Below are 16,020 nucleotides of genomic sequence, written 5' to 3'. Positions count from 1 at the left end.
TTCCATGTGTAAAACATTTATTTTCAGGAAATATTTGTGCCTGCATGATGGGGGAACATTGTGGGGTGTCTGTGGCTGCCACAGTAACATCTGGTAGGATGAACTGGGTCACCAGAACCACAGAATGAGGACTAAACAGGCAGCAATAACTGTGAGGCCTGGAGCCATGTTCGGGGGAGATTTTGACAATGATTGTTTAGGTGACCACTTAGGTGTCCAATGCGCTGAAGTTAGTTTCTGGTCTGGAGCCAGGTACTGTGTCTGATGCAGACGTGAGAGAACAGAGCGGCAAGAACTGCCCAGCTGCTCATCCGGAAACTCATCCTCCAGGGGGCTTTGCCCCTTACTTGCCTCCCGTACCTGGAAGTAGCAGTCAGGGGTCAGCAGCTCCCAAAGCAACTCCAACACACTTGCTCAGGCCCATGTGCTACTCTTTTGCCCAGGCCAGCATACCTGTTCCACCTGTCCGAAGACCCGCAGCAGGTTTCCGCGAAGAACACCCTGGAGCTCTTCCTCACTCCAGCCACGACTCAGCAACTCCTCTATCAGAACCGGGTACGTGGACACGTCCTCCAGCCCCTGAGGGAACCTGTGTGGCCGCGAGCCAGCCAGCTGTGGAACCTCAGCCCTGTTCCCTGTTCATGACTCAGAACCACAGCCCCATGTATCCAGGTCTACTGAACCCCAGCTCTGGTCAGATATGGGAAAGGGAGACTTGGAGAGGGTAAGTGATTCACACCTGCTCTTTATCCTGCAAAAGGAAGCTCTTAACCACTTTGAATATTCATAAACACTCATTGAATTGTACTGTTAAGATCTATGCTGGGACGCCTCAGTGGCTCAGTCAGTTAAGCATCCCACTCTTGATATCAGCTCAGGTCTCGATCTCAGGATCATGAGTTCAAGCCCCATTTTGGGCTCCACACTGGGCATGGAGCCTATTTAAAAAAAACACAAAAAGATCTATGCCTTTCACTGAATACAAAGTTTCCCTCCATTTATAAAAAGAAGAAAAGCTTTTTAAGAACTGGGTTGACCTCCTGTAGGCACAGCCCCAGCTGCAGGCAGAGGAAAGGGTCAGTTCACACCAGACCTTGCTTAAGAGTCTGCTCAGAAGCAGTGGGTCAGGGGCACCCTGGCTGGCTTGGTCGGAAGAGCATGTGACTCTTGATCTCGGTATTGTGAGTTGAAGCCCCACATTGGGTGTAAAGATTAGTTAAATAAATAAAACTTAAAAAAAGAAGCAATAGGTCTGCTGGCACTAAGGGTGGGTGCACCTGCTGGGCAGATGATGATGATGATGACCTAGAGTGGGGCCAAGGGGTCACAGACAAACAGAAGGGCCCAGGAAATAGACTCTGGGTGTGGAGAGATGCGAGGTGGGCCTAAAGGCTAGGAGGACCACGGTGTCGTGGGCATGGGGACTGTCAAGGCCCTACTGTGGCACAGCCAGCCCCAGACAAGCCGTAGAGAAGCGCTTACCGTGTGGCCCCATCATAATCTCCGCCAATCCCAATGAACTTGGATCCAATGGCTGCCCTGATGTAGTCAAAGTGATCTGGGGGATAGAGAGTCAGCAGTGTGGGACTTCCAGGGCAGGGGGGCTGGGGACTGCACTCTACTGATTCCCCTTCTTGCAGCCCGTAGGCCACGCAGGCCAGTTCCTGGCACCCAGTGTACCAACTTGAGGAAGCTGATCCCAGTTGACTCTAGACTGGAATTTAGATTTGGAGTGGAACCCATTTGGGCCATTTCTCATCCAGGATCACCCTGCCTCCAGTCTCCTTGAGAACCATGGGGGCTCCTTTCCATGGGTGTGGAGGATGAGCAAGAGACAAAGAATACAACTGACAAAGACCACAGAGACTTCAGGGGTTGCCCAGGTCTTGGTCAGAGGCAGGGGTAGGGAGCTCTGGGAGCCCCCGCGGAGGCACAGATGGTTGGGACCTGGGCTCTATGTCTGACTGGCTCCCTTATGCCCATGAGTATCGTAGTTACCAACTCTGTGTCTTTGGTTCCACATGGCACCAAGGTGCTTTATACCGTCCATCACTGAGTTTTTAGGAGCTGTGTCTACAGCCGAGAATGGGTCAGACCACTGGGGCTGTACTGAGGCCCTCCGCCCAAGGCTTCAGGTCCAAATCAGTTATTCAGAGAGCCCAGGCAGGGCTTACCTGCCACAGTGGACACGTTGGCTAACAGGTTGCATGGCAGCACCCCCGCTGACAAAGACACCATCACGATGCCTCCATTCTTCTTCTGCAGGGGCGGACAAATGGACATTCAGCTTCGACCCCAGAGCAACTACCTGCCTCTAGGCTCCTGTGAGGAAGATGTTCATCTCTGGCTTTGAGTTCAGAGGAGACTTCACCTCTAGGTTTGTGTGAATGGAGGAGTCTCAGCTCTTGTTGGGATGGAAATGTCTTGGAGCATTTGCCACTTAGAACCCCCACACCTGAGTTCAAGAATTCAGGGGCTGTGGACTGTGGGTTTGTGGGGCAGATGTTCAGTCTAGGGTTTGAGGAAGATGAGGGAACAGGGGCTCAGGCTCAAGGGCTCCTGGTTTAAACCTCTAGCTTGAGCTTTGAGGGCCAGGGCAGTCTCTCACCAGAAGTTGTAGGATATCGTCAGGAACGTTCCTGGCATTCTTGCACACACCTCGGGCAGCCGAGTGGGAAAAGATCACAGGTGCCTGTGACACTTCCAAGGCTCGCCGAGCCACAGTGTCTGAGACATGCGACAAATCTACCATCATGCCCAAGCGGTTCATTTCCACCACCACCTTCTGCAGGGACAGGTTGGGGAAAGGGCATCAGGGGTGCACATGCCCATGCATTTTTCTGTAGGGAACTGGTGGGACATGCACATTTATGGGGGACAGGGTAGGGAACTAGGGTCCTCACCTCACCGAAGCTGGTCAGCCCACTGACATTGTTGTGGAAGGAATGGATGCCCTTAGCTGAGCTCTCTGCCCTGCAGGATGACCAGGAGGCAGTCTGAATGGTGGCCATGACTTGGCTACAAGAGCCTATTGAATCCTCTATACCAGCAACCCCCTGGAGCAAGAGCAGAGACCCAAGCTGGGCTGTGCCTGGCACGAGGCAGTCCCTACTGGGAATCCAGTCTTGCTCTGGGAACCCCTGCTCCCCTCCCCACTCCAGGGTCAGTGCCAGATCCCAGGGGTAAAGCTTGGTCTGAGCCCCAGTGTGATCTTGGGCAGATGCCTGCATCAGTGGGCGCATACCATTTGCACTATGCTCACCAGGGTGTGTTGCAGGTGTGAGTGAGTGTCAGGTAGCGCACACCCAGCACATAGAAGGTACGCAAGATGGAAAGGCTGCTGTCCAGCGAGTGGCCACCCTCCACACCAATGAGGCAAGCCAGCTTCCGGGTGTTGTTCAGAGCTGGGGGCAGGTAGGTCAGGTGATCACTTTCAGAGGCTGGAGTATTCAAACAAGTCCCTAACAACCCCCACCCGTCTGCCTACCTTTAACTGAAGTCACAAGCTCCAACTCAGAATAGGAGGTACACATGCGGTGGATGAGGTCAATTTGCTCCAGGGTGAGGCGCAGGGCATCCCGTTCCTGGGTCTGGCATGGGACGTAGGCTGACCAGAACTGGGGGAAGGCCATGGGTTGGCTTGGGCAGGGGTTGCTTTAGAGCTCCATGGGCTTCTCGCCTTCACAGCCCACACAGCAAAAATGGTCACTTGTAATGCACTGCTTATTCTGTAGTACTTGGATGCCCACCAAACTAGCTCACTGTGACCCCTGCAGCCCCCAGCATCCATGTTGTAGCATTTTGGGGGGCTGTAAGGTAACTGAGTTCCCATGTGATTAACCTGTGGTCTCTGGGGCCCCCACACTCCCTCTCAACCATGCTGTGCGTCGGTGTGGTACCTGGGCGCCCACGAGACCGTCTCTAAGCCTGTCCAGGCTGGTCTGGCCACGGCTGAAATTGCGCAGATTGACATCCTGTAGCCGGTTGCGGTAAAACTGCCTCAGCACAATCGGCATGTCGTTGTGGCTGGAGGGTGGGCAAGGCAAGATCCGGTCAGGGGCAAATGGGTGGGCTCCTTAAGCCTTGGGATCAAGCAGGACATGAGCCAACGTTGGTGGGGGGGATGCCCCCCCCACCACACTGTCACACAGACTATACTAGGACCCCTTGAGCACTAGGCTGGGGGCTTCCCAGCAGGGGCGCAATGACAGAGGAAGGGAAAAGGCGCCCATGGATGATGGGAGAGTGCATCCAGGGGTGGTATGAGGGAGCTTCCTCACTAGCCCTGCACGCTGCGAACTCCTTCCCCCCTTTGAGGTGGGCTCAGTCTCCACGCGCCCCCACACCGCACCTACGCACCCGTCCACGAGACGGAAGTCCCGCATCAGCGCCCGCGCGCGCTCCCGCAGACTTGGGGCACTGGAGGTGGCCGGCAGGGTCCAGGAGCTGGGGGTGGCCGGCGGGGTTGGGGAGCTGGGGGTGGCCGGCGGGGTCCGGGAGCTGGGGGTTCCCTGTGTGGTCTGGGCACGGGTTATCGGCCGCGGCAGCAGCAGAGACAGCAGGAGCAGGAGACGCAGCAGCGGTCGCCGGCGGATGGCGGGGGTACCCTCGAGGCCCAGGGGCTGCATGCTGCTCAGGGCAGGACAGGCAGGCAGGGGCCGGTGTCTGGAGCCTGAGATGGGTGGCGAGGGGCAGAGAGCGACGATAAAGTTTAGAGCGTCGACTCGGACCACGCGGCGGCGCGGTCTGGCAAGGGGAGAACGGACTTGCAAGACCCTGGACCCCGGCTCTCCGCCTAGGCACGCGCTCCACCTCCTCCCGCCCCCCGTCCCCGCCCCCGCCCCTGCCCCCGCCCCCAGCCTACAGGACACCACCCTCTGGGCGGGCTCTCTCTGCTGTCGCCTCTCCATCCCCAGTGTTCTGAGGGACTGACCCAGGTTGCTCTGCTGCTGCCTCTAACCTTGCTCTGCAAGAGAGAAGGCTTGGGGTGCTCCTCCCAGAGAGTAGCCCGCGGCCCTGAGGCCTCTCAACCACATCACCTCCCCAGTTTGCCTGCATCCTGCACCGGCCACCCTGAGGGCTACATGCAAATGTCTCTGGCCACAGTACTCTGAGCTCTCGGATTCCTGGGCTGAGCCACAGCGAGGCCACCGTGGGGTCGGGAGCCGAGAGTTTCTGGAAATGAGGGGTTAACCTTGTGGACTTTGCATTCAGGAAGAGGCCCTTTGCCCCTGACCTCTCTCTCCCCTACCTTACTTCCTTGCCTACTTGTCCATCCCCTGGGGGACTCAAGCCTGAACTGGGAACTGTCAGGGGCGCCTCTCCCCCAGTCTTCCTGTCAGTCTCAGGAAAGAGGTCCCTCCTCAGCAGATGCTACACTGGGTCTGAAGGGAGGGATTTTTGGGATGTGAACTGAGCAACCTTCTGGGGAGGGTCAGGGATGGCTTACTGAACAGAGCAGGAACTCAGTAAGCTGTTTGAGTGGAAGGAAATTAAGTCATTTTTAGGGCAGCAGAGTACCTTTCCCCCCCATCCCAGCAACATTCCTCCCAGAACTGCTGGCTGAGCCTGTTGATCAGGATCCCACCTACCTCAGTGTGGAATCTCTGTCTTAATTGAAGTCAGAAGTGTGGCGCCTAAGGAAAAGGCCTGGCATCCAGGTTCTGAGGCTACATCCGCATTATCTTCTAGCTCGTGTGGCTCTAGCTCTCCCAGAAATCTCTAGGCTGAGTTGCATTCTTCCTCTGAAGGCCCCACCCTCATCACCCTAGTTTCCTCCTCCAAGAACCACCTCCCTACACACACACACACACACACACACACACACACACACACCAGAATGCATCTTTTCCCAGAAGCTCCGCCACTGAGATGCTTCAAGGTCTTTGCTCAAACTCCTTCCTCCCCAGCCTCTCAAGGTCCTACTGTGAACCTTGGCACCCTTTGGAGCTGCTTGACCTTTGGGACCTTTTCCAGGTGGCAGGAGTGACCAGTGCAGGGGTAGTGACCAAGTCTGAAGACTGGAGACCTTAGAAACCACCCTAGAAAGGAAATGAGCAAAAAACTGCCAGCTTGGGTATATCTGAGTGATTGTGCATATGCTGGTGCCCGGTGCAGGCAGGCAGGGGTGAAGGGCAAACCAGTGGCACTGTGCTCAAGGTGGGTCTGCTCTCTGACTACTGCAACTGGAGGGTTGTCTGGGCAGCCCCACTGCAGAGTGTGCGTCCCCTAGGGTATGTCCTTGCCCTGGGTAGCTGGGGAGCCCAAACTCAGACCTGGCTCCCTCCTTTCTCCCACTACCCCCAGCAGCCCCACACCCACTCATGAAGCCAGCAAGTGGGGAAGCAGAGGAGAAACTCTTGGATCGGCTGGTCTCCAAGACAAAAATGTTGGTTTGGGGAATAAACAACTTCTCTATTCCACTCTTAATAGCCCCCCCAGGAAGTAGGGAGTATAAACAATCGAAGAGGTAGGGAGGAAATCCAGGATAAACAGCAGCTGCTGACAGAGAAATAAGAAGGGAGAGTTTAGTTTTTTGAGGTTTGTTAGCTTTTCTCCAGGGGCCAGATGTCTTACACCCCAAGACTTGGAGGAAACTCTAGCCCAGCACAGGCAGGCAGTGGTGAACCAGAGAAAGTGGGCACCATCTCTGTAGAAGATCAGCCAGGCAGAATAATTTTCAGTAATGTTCAACTTCAGTCCTTAAACTAACTAGCATTGCTAGTCATGGCCTTGAGGTGACCATACAAAGCCAATCACAGAAACACAGACAGACCCAGACCCTTATACACGCAGGGACATGTAAACACTCATACTCAAGTAGCAAGCAGGTTTTAGCCAACCGAGTGAGTGGACTGTTCTCCTTTTTACCTCTCCCGAGGCCATCTCTCTGCCCTGTCCTGTGCAGGGGGAAATAAACACACTAGTGAAGCCTCCTTGTCCCATTCCTTCCTTCCGCCCCTCCCCCCTCCCTCCCCCTTCCTTCCTTCCTTCCTTCCTTCCTTCCTTCCTTCCTCCCTCCCTCTCTCCCTCCCTCCCTCCCTGTCTCCCTCCCTGTCTCCCTCCCTTCCTTGTCCTTCAGAAGACTCCAGTATCTGTGGACAGACCTGGACAATTTGGGAGGAGGGGCTATGAGAAATTATCCAGGTGCTTGCTGGCAGTGGACACAAGAGAAAACGGGGGAAGCCCAGGGTCTGGCTCCAGAGCTGACCTGAATGTCATCTGTGACGTCTCCTCCCCTCTGCCCCCTTCTCCCTTTTAACAGCATCTCCAGATCATTCTGGTTCAACCCCCAAACATCTCCCAGGCGTGTCTTCTCCATTCCCACTAACTCTTCCCCAGTACCGGTCACTTTCATCTCTCACCTCCTCCTGGTCTCCCCACTTCCAGTCCATTCCCCAAATGAACTGCCAGACCTATCTCTCTTTGAGAAGAATCTATCATCCTCTTGCCTAAAGTTCTTCTGTTCCTTCCTGTTGCTCTCAGGATACAGGTTTCCCCACTAGCTGAAGTCAGAACTTTCCCATGAAGCCTTTCATAAGTCAGAATGGCGTAAAGCGATGAGTACCCCAGGTTTTGGAAAGTTTGCATCATGCCACCTTGCTTTTACAAAAGACCTACATTAGTGCCTGTTTTTACTAACCAAAAGAAATCTGGAGAGGATTTTTGCTTTTAGGAAAAAGCCATTACCATACTCATGTACCAAATTCTTTTATTTGGCTGGCCTCTCTAGTCTCAGCAATGGCATAAACCCTGTTGCCTTCTTGCTTTGCGGCCTACTACCATGGAGCCTTGTATGTGCCGTTCCCTTAGCCTCCCACTCGTGGGGCTGCTGAGGCAGGGCCAGTGTAGGCAAAGGGGTATGTGAGTAAGCACCCTCTCTTCTAATTCCTCACCTATGTAGTGTTTACCTAAATCAAGACCTGCAGCGGATGCAGTGGTAGAAACAGGCTTTTCCTGGGTCCAAGCTCACTTTCGTGGCAGAGCTGACCTAACCCCACTGATCTCCAGTGTATTACAAGAATATGCAGGGAAGAAGGCTGTCAGACTGAGTGATAGGCCACTTCACATGCTCAGAACACAGGAGTGGGGCAGAGGCAGGGGCTTCCTCAGTATCCAGCATTGCCCGGGTGATGTTCGTCCTCATTCAGGGCTCCTTGCACCTGGAGACTCATGCTGCCCCTACTTCTTTCTGGGTGTTACGCTGGTTCTGCTGCCACGATGACAGAGCCTAATTCCCAAGTCACAACAGTCTCTCTGGCCAGAAGACAGCCTGGCCACCACGGACACACATCCTCTAATCACAAAGCTAAGGCTACCCTTCCAGAAGTGGCCAACAGGTAGCACATTTTCCTTCAAAAGGCAGTCACCGTCCACTTTGCTAGGTAAGCACGAGTGCCTCTCTGTCTCCCGTTTCCAGCCGGCCTTCTCCCTATTCCCACCTTTGTCTTCCACGTCCTTGCCCGCCTTCCTGTCCATCTTGGGTCTCTTGCAGCCAGACTCGGCCTGATTTCAGGCAGTATGGAGGGTCCAGTACACAGGGTCCCCAGAGCAAAGGCACCGTGGTGTCTGGCAGGCTTTAAGTGTCTGACGGGGCTGTTTCCTGGGACCAGATATTTCGGTGATTTAGGGGTGAAGCCCACAGGGCTTGGGACTCCCGTCCTGAGGTTGGTTTGCATGCCGTCCCATGTTCTTGCGGTCTTGCCATCAGCTGGGGGGAGGCTGGACGGGCAGGGCTACAGGAGTTCGACTGAGGAAGATCCTACAGGGAGTCCCTGGGATTCAGATGGCACCTTCTGAACTGTGATATTCAGTCGCCTGCAGAGGGGGCATATCATGGAGAACCTGACAAATCCAAACCCTCTTCAGTAACTTACTCTCTTTAAAAACAGGAGCGTGGATGAGCCTCTCCGATTGCTCAGGTTCAGGTTTGCTGGAACCTTTCCCTCCTCCTCCTCCTGGCCTTTGTCCGTATCCTCCTCACAGCAGCCTGCAGTCGCTGGCCCTGCCGAAGCTGGCAAGTGAACTCAGTGAGGCCATGACCACCATATTCTGGCCCCTAGTGCCAGACCTGCACACAGCAAAGGCTCAACCAACATTCCTTGAAGAGCGAGTCGACTTGGAGCTCAGCAGACTGCTGCCTTTCCTTCCTTCATGGAGCAAGGGCATGTGACAACAGGGACAACATGCCAGAGCAGCCAAAGCTACTGTGTGTCCAGAGCTGTGCTACCAGTCTCATGCATCGTAGTCCGATTGATCTTAACGATAGCCCACAAGGTAGGTTTTTACCAGCCTCATTTTCTAGGTGAGAAAATTGAGGTTCATCTCGGTGAAACTGATAGGTGGAGCTGGGATTTGAAACCAAAATTCCCTTACTCCTAGATTTTTTCAGCTTTGAGCTTTCCGATTCTGTTCTCCATCTCGGACCACTGCGGGTATGAAGCAGTTGCCCCAGCTAACAGATGCCCTTTCTTGATCTCTGTACCCCTCTGTCTGGAGGCCTCCCTGAACACTGGGCAGAGGGAATTCATAAATTTGGGGGCAACTTGTGAGGACAATGGGACTGAGTTTGTGGTGGAGGAATGTACTTAGCTTCCTGATGTCCAGGGCTCTCTGGGACCCCAGGCCAGAGCTACTCAAGAGTTTTTATCTCTTTGGGCTCGCTCTCTGTGGGTGCTCCAGGCCCATGTGGGGAGAGAACTTTGGAGAATGACTACCAGCCATTTGGCAAGGTCTGTCCTGTCTGCTTCTGCACATGCCACCCACTTCCTGTTCACCACTGCCAGGCTCACCAAAGTTGGACTGGCCTGGCCCTGTCTTCAGTGTGGCTTCATGGGACATAAGGCAGCCATTTGGGGAAACCAGTGATGGCAGAGAGAATAGCCTCCTGGCCCGAGGACGGAACCCTCCTTGAGCCTGGCTGAAGGGGAGGAAAGGGTAGGGAGGCCAGCAGCTGCACATGCCCTCGGGGCCAAGTCAGATTGGGGTTCCATGGACTTCTTGACTTTCAGCTGCTCCTTCTCTCACTGGGAGAGGCTTCAAGTCCCTTACATCCTCTGTTTGTCTAGGCGTTCCCCGCTGATCACCTCCTGGAGCTGGCCCCGTGCTGGGGTATGCCGTGAAGGGGCTGGACAAGTTTCCAGCAGTTATCTACCACATCTACTGACAGAAGCATCTGGAAGAGTGGGCTGTGTGCACACCAAGTGCTGGGAACCGGCTCTGACCAAACAAACATCTATGATGCAGCATATGTGATTTTTTTCAGTTAGCCTCAAGTTCAGACTTGCTGTCCCTTTGCTCAACCTAGCCTGCTTATCTCTGAGGCCTGTCAGACCAGCAACAACATGCTGTACACAGCGTACCCTGCCTCAGAGCCCTCCGTGCTTCCTGTGTTCATGCAGGAGGGCTGCCCTCCTCTGCCTGGCTGCCGTGGCTCCCACCTGCTAATTTATGCTATGAAGCCAACCCCCCTTCACCCCGAGTCCTCACTGATTCCAAATCTGGCTGACGAACATCAGGCTGCACCTGAGAAGCTTTAAAAAAAAAATCTCTTTTAACTTATTAGGGTAATTTCAAACATGAAAAAGTAGAAGAGTATATTGAACCCCTATGTACCAGTCGTCCAGCTTCAACAATTGTGGATGGCCCATCTTGTTTCATTTATACCTTACTCATTTATACCTTCTACAGAATATTTTAAGGCAAATCAAACATTTATTCCATCCATATTTAAGTTTGCATCTCTAAAAGATAACGGCTCTTTTTAAAAGACAACTACCAAACCATTATGGCACCTAAGAGAGTCACAATACTTCCTTAATATCATAAATTATCTATTATGTTCAAATTTCCCTGATTGCCTAATTTTTATTTTTTTATTTTATTATTTTTTTTAAGGTTTTATTTATTCATTTGAGACACAGAGATAGAGAGAGAGAGAGAAAGCATGAGCAGGGAGAGATGGAGAGGGAGAGGGAGAGGGAGAAGCAGGCTCCCCACTGAGCCAGGAGCCCGGACGTGGGGCTTGATCCCAGGACCCTGGGATCATGACCCGAGCTAAAGGCAGACGCTCAACCATCTGAGCCACCCAGGCGCCCTGGGACTAATTTTTAAATAATTGTTTGATTATAATGTAGATAAGGCCACCCACATTGCATTCGGTTATTATATCTCTTAATGCATGGGTTCCTCTTCCTTCCTTCCTTGCAATTTGTTTGTTGAAAAAATCATGTCCTTTGTCCTTTAGAGTTTTGGAATTGTCTTAGAACTTGCTGATTGCATCCCATGGTGTCATTTAACAGGTTCCTCTGTCACTTGTATTTCCTATAAAATCACGATTATGGGAAAAATTTAAAACTGCAGGTTTCCAGATTCCTCCTGGAAAAATGTATTCAGTAGGACTGGTGTAGGCACTGGGGATCTCTAGTTTTCCTAAGAGTCTGCCCCATGAGTCTGTTTGCCTCATGTTTGGGAATTGCCAACCTACCTGACTCCTCCAGGGTCACAAATCTTCCTCAGTCACACCAAGTTTCAGAGAGCAACACGGGGTTCTAATCTCCAGCAGTGGGTAGTGGGAGTCGCTGCAGGAAGAGGCATTACTGTGTTTTGTGGGTTAACTGAGACTCACAGTGGGAACTCTCCAGGGCCTGTGCCTCCTTCCTCTAACCCAGGTTAGGGAAACTTCTTAAGTTATCAGGACCTTTCCCGGCCTTTGGGGTGCCAGAAGAGGAGAAACACTCTTGCTGGTGTGGCCCTTGGGGGTGAGCGTGCTGTCCACAGGGTGAGTGGCTTCACCTGGGCCTGAGAGCTACAAGCTGCTGACAGTGCCCACTTTGGATCTGGGAAGCTAAGGCACGTGGACCTGGCACACAGGGCCACACACACCCTGTGCGCTTTCTTCTCTGCTGATATTCCCCCACCCCCACTCCCTAGGACCAACTGTCCCCTTAACTGCTGAGAGAGACATTCCATGGGTAACAGCCAGCACCCCACTGCCATGGCACACAGTAGTCAGAATGATCTTTTTAGCATCTATGTCTGATCATTTCACTACCCTGCTCAACTTCTTCCCATGACTTTCCCATCACACTTAAGATCCACATTCCTCACCATGGCTGACAAGGCCTGCTGTGGTCTGGCCCATGCCTGCTTCTCCAACCACATCTTTCATTCTTCTCTTTTCTCTCTGGCCACAAGCCTTTCTGTTGGTCCTACAACAGGCCAGCCTCATTCCTGCCTCAGGGTCTTTGCTCCTGCCATTTCCTCCTCCAGGAATTGTCTCCCTCCAACTCTTCACAGGATTCCCTCACACCTTCACTGAGATGTTGCCTCCTCAGAGAAGCCTCCCCTGACTACCTTGTGGAACCTAGCACCCCCTCATCCCTCTATCCTTTTATCCCATCTTACTTTTCTTTATTGCACTTATAACTAGTTGAAATTATATCTTTTACTTATCTCTTCCTTTAGTTTCTGGGTGCTATGAGGAGAGGGGCTTCAATCATCTTGTTCACTAATATACCCCAAGCAACCAGCAGGTGCTCAATAAATATTTATGGAGTAGGGGCACCTGGGTGTCTCAGTCATTAAGCGTCTGCCTTCGGCTCAGGTCCTGATCCCAGGGTCCTGGGATCAAACCTCGCATCGGGCTCCCTGCTCCACGGGAAGCCTGCTTCTCCCTCTCCCACTGCCCCTGCTTGTGTTCCCTCTCTCGCTGTCTCTCTCTCTGTCAAATAAATAAAATCCTTAAAAAAATTTTGTGGAGTAAATGGATAGAGATGGGTGGATTGACAGAACGTCTTCTCAGTCCTACCTCTCATCTTCTTAGACACACACACACACATATGCACGCACATGTGCACACACAGAGGGAAGTTCTCATCAGGCTCTGCATTTCTTAAAGAACCTGCCCGGGTCCTGCCCCGATTTGTACAGGTGTCACTGTGAGAGCCACACAGTTAGAAGCTGCACTCAGGGGTCTTTTTTGGAGGCAGGTCTCAGAGCACCAGGTTCCCCATGTGGGAATGTACTTTCAGGGAACAAGGAGGTTTGGGGCCTGGCCTTGGACAAGCTGGATTTCAAGTCAAATATGTTAGACAAAATCATTTTATTGAACAGTAAGAAATCCCACTGGGGCCAGAAAGGGATGGGAATGAAGGAGCACGTGAGCCTCAGTGGTGGTGCCACCCAACTCTCTCCATTTTCTTCCTGCACTGGGGAGCGGATCTTCCTGGGTCTCTTTATTCTGCCTCCTGGCACTCCAGACAAGAGGCTCCCTGGGTAGACACAAATTGCTTTTTTCAGTTTCAAAAAGCCCAGCTCTTGGTTTGTGTTGATGGCCGCTGGCAATGACTCGGGGCAGGAGTCTATCTGATAGATGGGCCCCTGCTGAGACTACTCTGAACCCTCTCTCTGCTCCTGGATCCTCCTTGGCTCAAAGAGTCAGACTTTTCTTTTTTCTTCCCAAGAAGGGACTCTAGAATATTGAGCAGAGAAACATCAGGTTTTCTTCCAGGCCAGTTTCCACCCTGGGATGTTCAGAGCAGCCTCTCGTTTCAAGTCTCGGTTTCTAAGGCTCCTTGCCCATGGCCAGTTAGTATGGAAGGAGGCTCCTGGCCGACGAAGGCTCAGACAGAACGGCTCAGGTTCTAACCTCCAGTGGTGGGCAAAGGCGGTCACTGCAGGAAGAGGCATTAGCTGTCTTAGGCGGTTAAACGTTTGCCTTCTCTGTAGAGTGGCTCAGCCAGCAAGCTTCTGTGGGGTCAGCCTCCTGCCACCATGCTGCAATCGCCGAATTTTGGGGCTGGAGCAACCTAGGTCTTTATCCGACTCTGCGAGAGCTCGATGTCTCTTGGGAGCCCGGCTGGGAATTGGTTTCTCTGCTTCCGCCTTTGCTGGGGTGGCCACAGGAGCATCCCCATAGGTCCGGTAGCCACCAACTAGGCAGTATGTCTCCCCATGCCAGCCCACCTGGGTTTCTCCACACCCTCGGTAGAGGACATGGTAGTGACCAGGTGTAGGAGGAGAAGTGGGAGGTACTGCTGCTGGGAAGAAAATCAGATCTCATCAGTCACTTCTGCTGTATACAGTGACTTGCCAGGACCTCCCCTCTCATGTCTCTCCCTGTTTCTGGCTGAAGCCCTTTAATCTGCTTGGTATCCAAAACACAGACTTGGCCCATCACCTCTATGAGTCCCCTAGAGAAGGAATATGGCTGCAAAAGCGATTCTGTGGAGCTTAGGGCAGCAGCAGGAGACCTGGAAATCTGTCCCCCATTCTCAGAGGAAACCGTAGAACCTGAAAACAGTTGCAGCCAGGATCCCTTCCATGTCTCCCTTCCACAGCAGAAAAAGCATTTCTTAAGGTCTGTCACTTCTGAGGCTTTAATGGAAATACCTTTCAGGTGTTGAAAAAAATAATATAAATGGGCTAAGAACCCCTCCCACCTTGGCAACTCCTCTTGGGCCCCATTCACACTGCCTCTTTCAACCACACTGACCTCTAGCCCTCTGATACTTTTACCTAGATTAGGAAAAGGCCAAATACGGAGGCAGAGTGAGCAGGAGCTTCAGAGCCAGATTCTGGGTAGCAAGTCTAGGCTCACGTCAACCCAACCTCCTAGGACGCCATTTCGTCAGCCCTCTAGTCTTGTATCACTCATCACTCTCCTTGGCTCTTCTGTTCTTCCCATCGATATGACACCACCTTTCCCCAGTATTCAGCAGCTCAGTCTGGGGGTGTTTCTGAGGGGACCCATGTGTGTGTCTACCCGACAGCACGGTGAAGGTGCCTGGGTTTGAAGGGGAGGTTCATGAGTAGCCCTCAACAGTTCTTCCTCAAACTGCTCCATTTATCACTTGCCAACAAAAATTCGCTTGACTTTCCCTAAGGGGCCAATCAGGAAAGGGTCAGAATGGAAAAGGAACTTGTAGCCCAAAAGGGAAGGCTGCATTTATAAAGACTAGAAGCTTTCTGAATAGTTGCCCAGGGATGTCCTTTCACTTGTCCTCAGCAGGGAGCAGGGACACCTTGTAAGTCCCTGAGGGGGCCCCAGGCCACTTGTTCTACTTACAGCTGGTTACGTTCTGAGGTGTGGTGGGGAAGCCCCAAAGGAACATGTGGCCGCCAGGTGGAGTTGTGTGTACACCAGTGACTCTTGGACAGATGCCTGGCCTAGGCCTACCTGCTGTGCTGCCCTCCCAGGGCACAGAGGACAAGTTAGAATGAATATAGAAGATCCGGTCAGACATTCTCTCTCAGGCAACCAAACAGATTGGTATCTGGTAGAGAACTGGTAGGAGAGTTTCCCCGAGAGCGCCACGTTTGCGTAGTTACCCTGCCATGGAAACTGTGAGAAGGCCTGTGAGGTCATCACTACCCAGTGAGGTCACATAAGGAATCTGTGACTTGAGGGGCAGGCTCTCAGGGTTTTGTGGAGGAGAACAGGGTGGAGGCAGAGAAGCACCCTGCCTGGGCCCTCACACTTCTCTCCCCAGCCAGCCCTAGTGAAGTAGCCACTCCCTGTGGAGCATACCTGTGGGCTCTCACAGCCCCAGGGACCAAAAGAGGGCAAGAGAAACCCACATTCTGCGATTGGCTTGAGAGGCAAGATTAACCCAAGAGACAGCTACGTTGTATGGCACTGTCCCTAAGTATTCAACAGCTGGAGAGGCAGAGATCTGTGTAGAAGGCTCCTTGGCAGTGGGTCTGAAGGATAAGTTAGATTTGGACCCGTGGAGAGGAGAGGGAAGACATTCCAGCTGGGAAGAATAAAAGCAAAGATGAGCTCTTCTTGAACTTGTCCTGCCCCAAATATAAATTCACAGAACCCTCACGTTTATACAACTGGGGGACTCAAAAAACCTATGCAAGGTTGCATAAGTAGTGAAGAGGTGTTCTGCTCAATGGTAGAGCTTCATGTTGGGCTCTGGATTTATACCTGATAGGAATGTGAGGACAAGCTCATCACATTTCAGAGTAACACTGGGAGAGATGTTAAAGGTGCTCCAAGGCAAAATGAGGATC

The 16,020-nt window shown here is 52.7% G+C and overlaps 2 protein-coding genes across 3 annotated transcripts; both read right to left on the bottom strand.

Annotated features, from left to right (window-relative positions):
* Positions 1-5,769, bottom strand: LOC118550194 (dipeptidase 2-like). Of its 2 annotated transcripts, XM_036114991.2 has the most exons (11): positions 5,592-5,769; positions 4,360-4,672; positions 3,900-4,026; positions 3,488-3,617; positions 3,263-3,404; positions 2,904-2,973; positions 2,609-2,785; positions 2,175-2,259; positions 1,483-1,558; positions 454-589; positions 1-360 (listed from the first exon to the last, which is right to left on the bottom strand). In XM_036114991.2, exons 2-11 carry the CDS (start codon positions 4,626-4,628, stop codon positions 109-111), a joined length of 1,464 nt encoding a protein of 487 aa, XP_035970884.2. In that variant the 5' UTR covers positions 4,629-4,672; positions 5,592-5,769; the 3' UTR covers positions 1-108. The 2 variants fall into 2 exon arrangements, with proteins under 2 accessions (XP_035970884.2, XP_035970885.2); XM_036114992.2 differs by lacking the exon at positions 5,592-5,769 and having other exon boundaries at positions 4,360-4,781.
* A 7,965-nt stretch (positions 5,770-13,734) lies between these two features.
* On the bottom strand, positions 13,735-15,245 carry DPEP2NB (DPEP2 neighbor). Its single transcript, XM_036114986.2, has 2 exons — positions 15,179-15,245; positions 13,735-14,039 (listed from the first exon to the last, which is right to left on the bottom strand). Exons 1-2 carry the CDS (start codon positions 15,243-15,245, stop codon positions 13,735-13,737), a joined length of 372 nt encoding a protein of 123 aa, XP_035970879.1.
* Between the last annotated feature and the right edge of the window lie 775 nt (positions 15,246-16,020).

Source organism: Halichoerus grypus, chromosome 15, assembly GCF_964656455.1.
Source record: "Halichoerus grypus chromosome 15, mHalGry1.hap1.1, whole genome shotgun sequence".
Lineage (NCBI taxonomy): Eukaryota > Metazoa > Chordata > Mammalia > Carnivora > Phocidae > Halichoerus > Halichoerus grypus.
The sequence above is the reverse complement of the archived record's forward strand: the minus strand, read 5'-3'. Positions and strand labels throughout refer to the sequence as shown.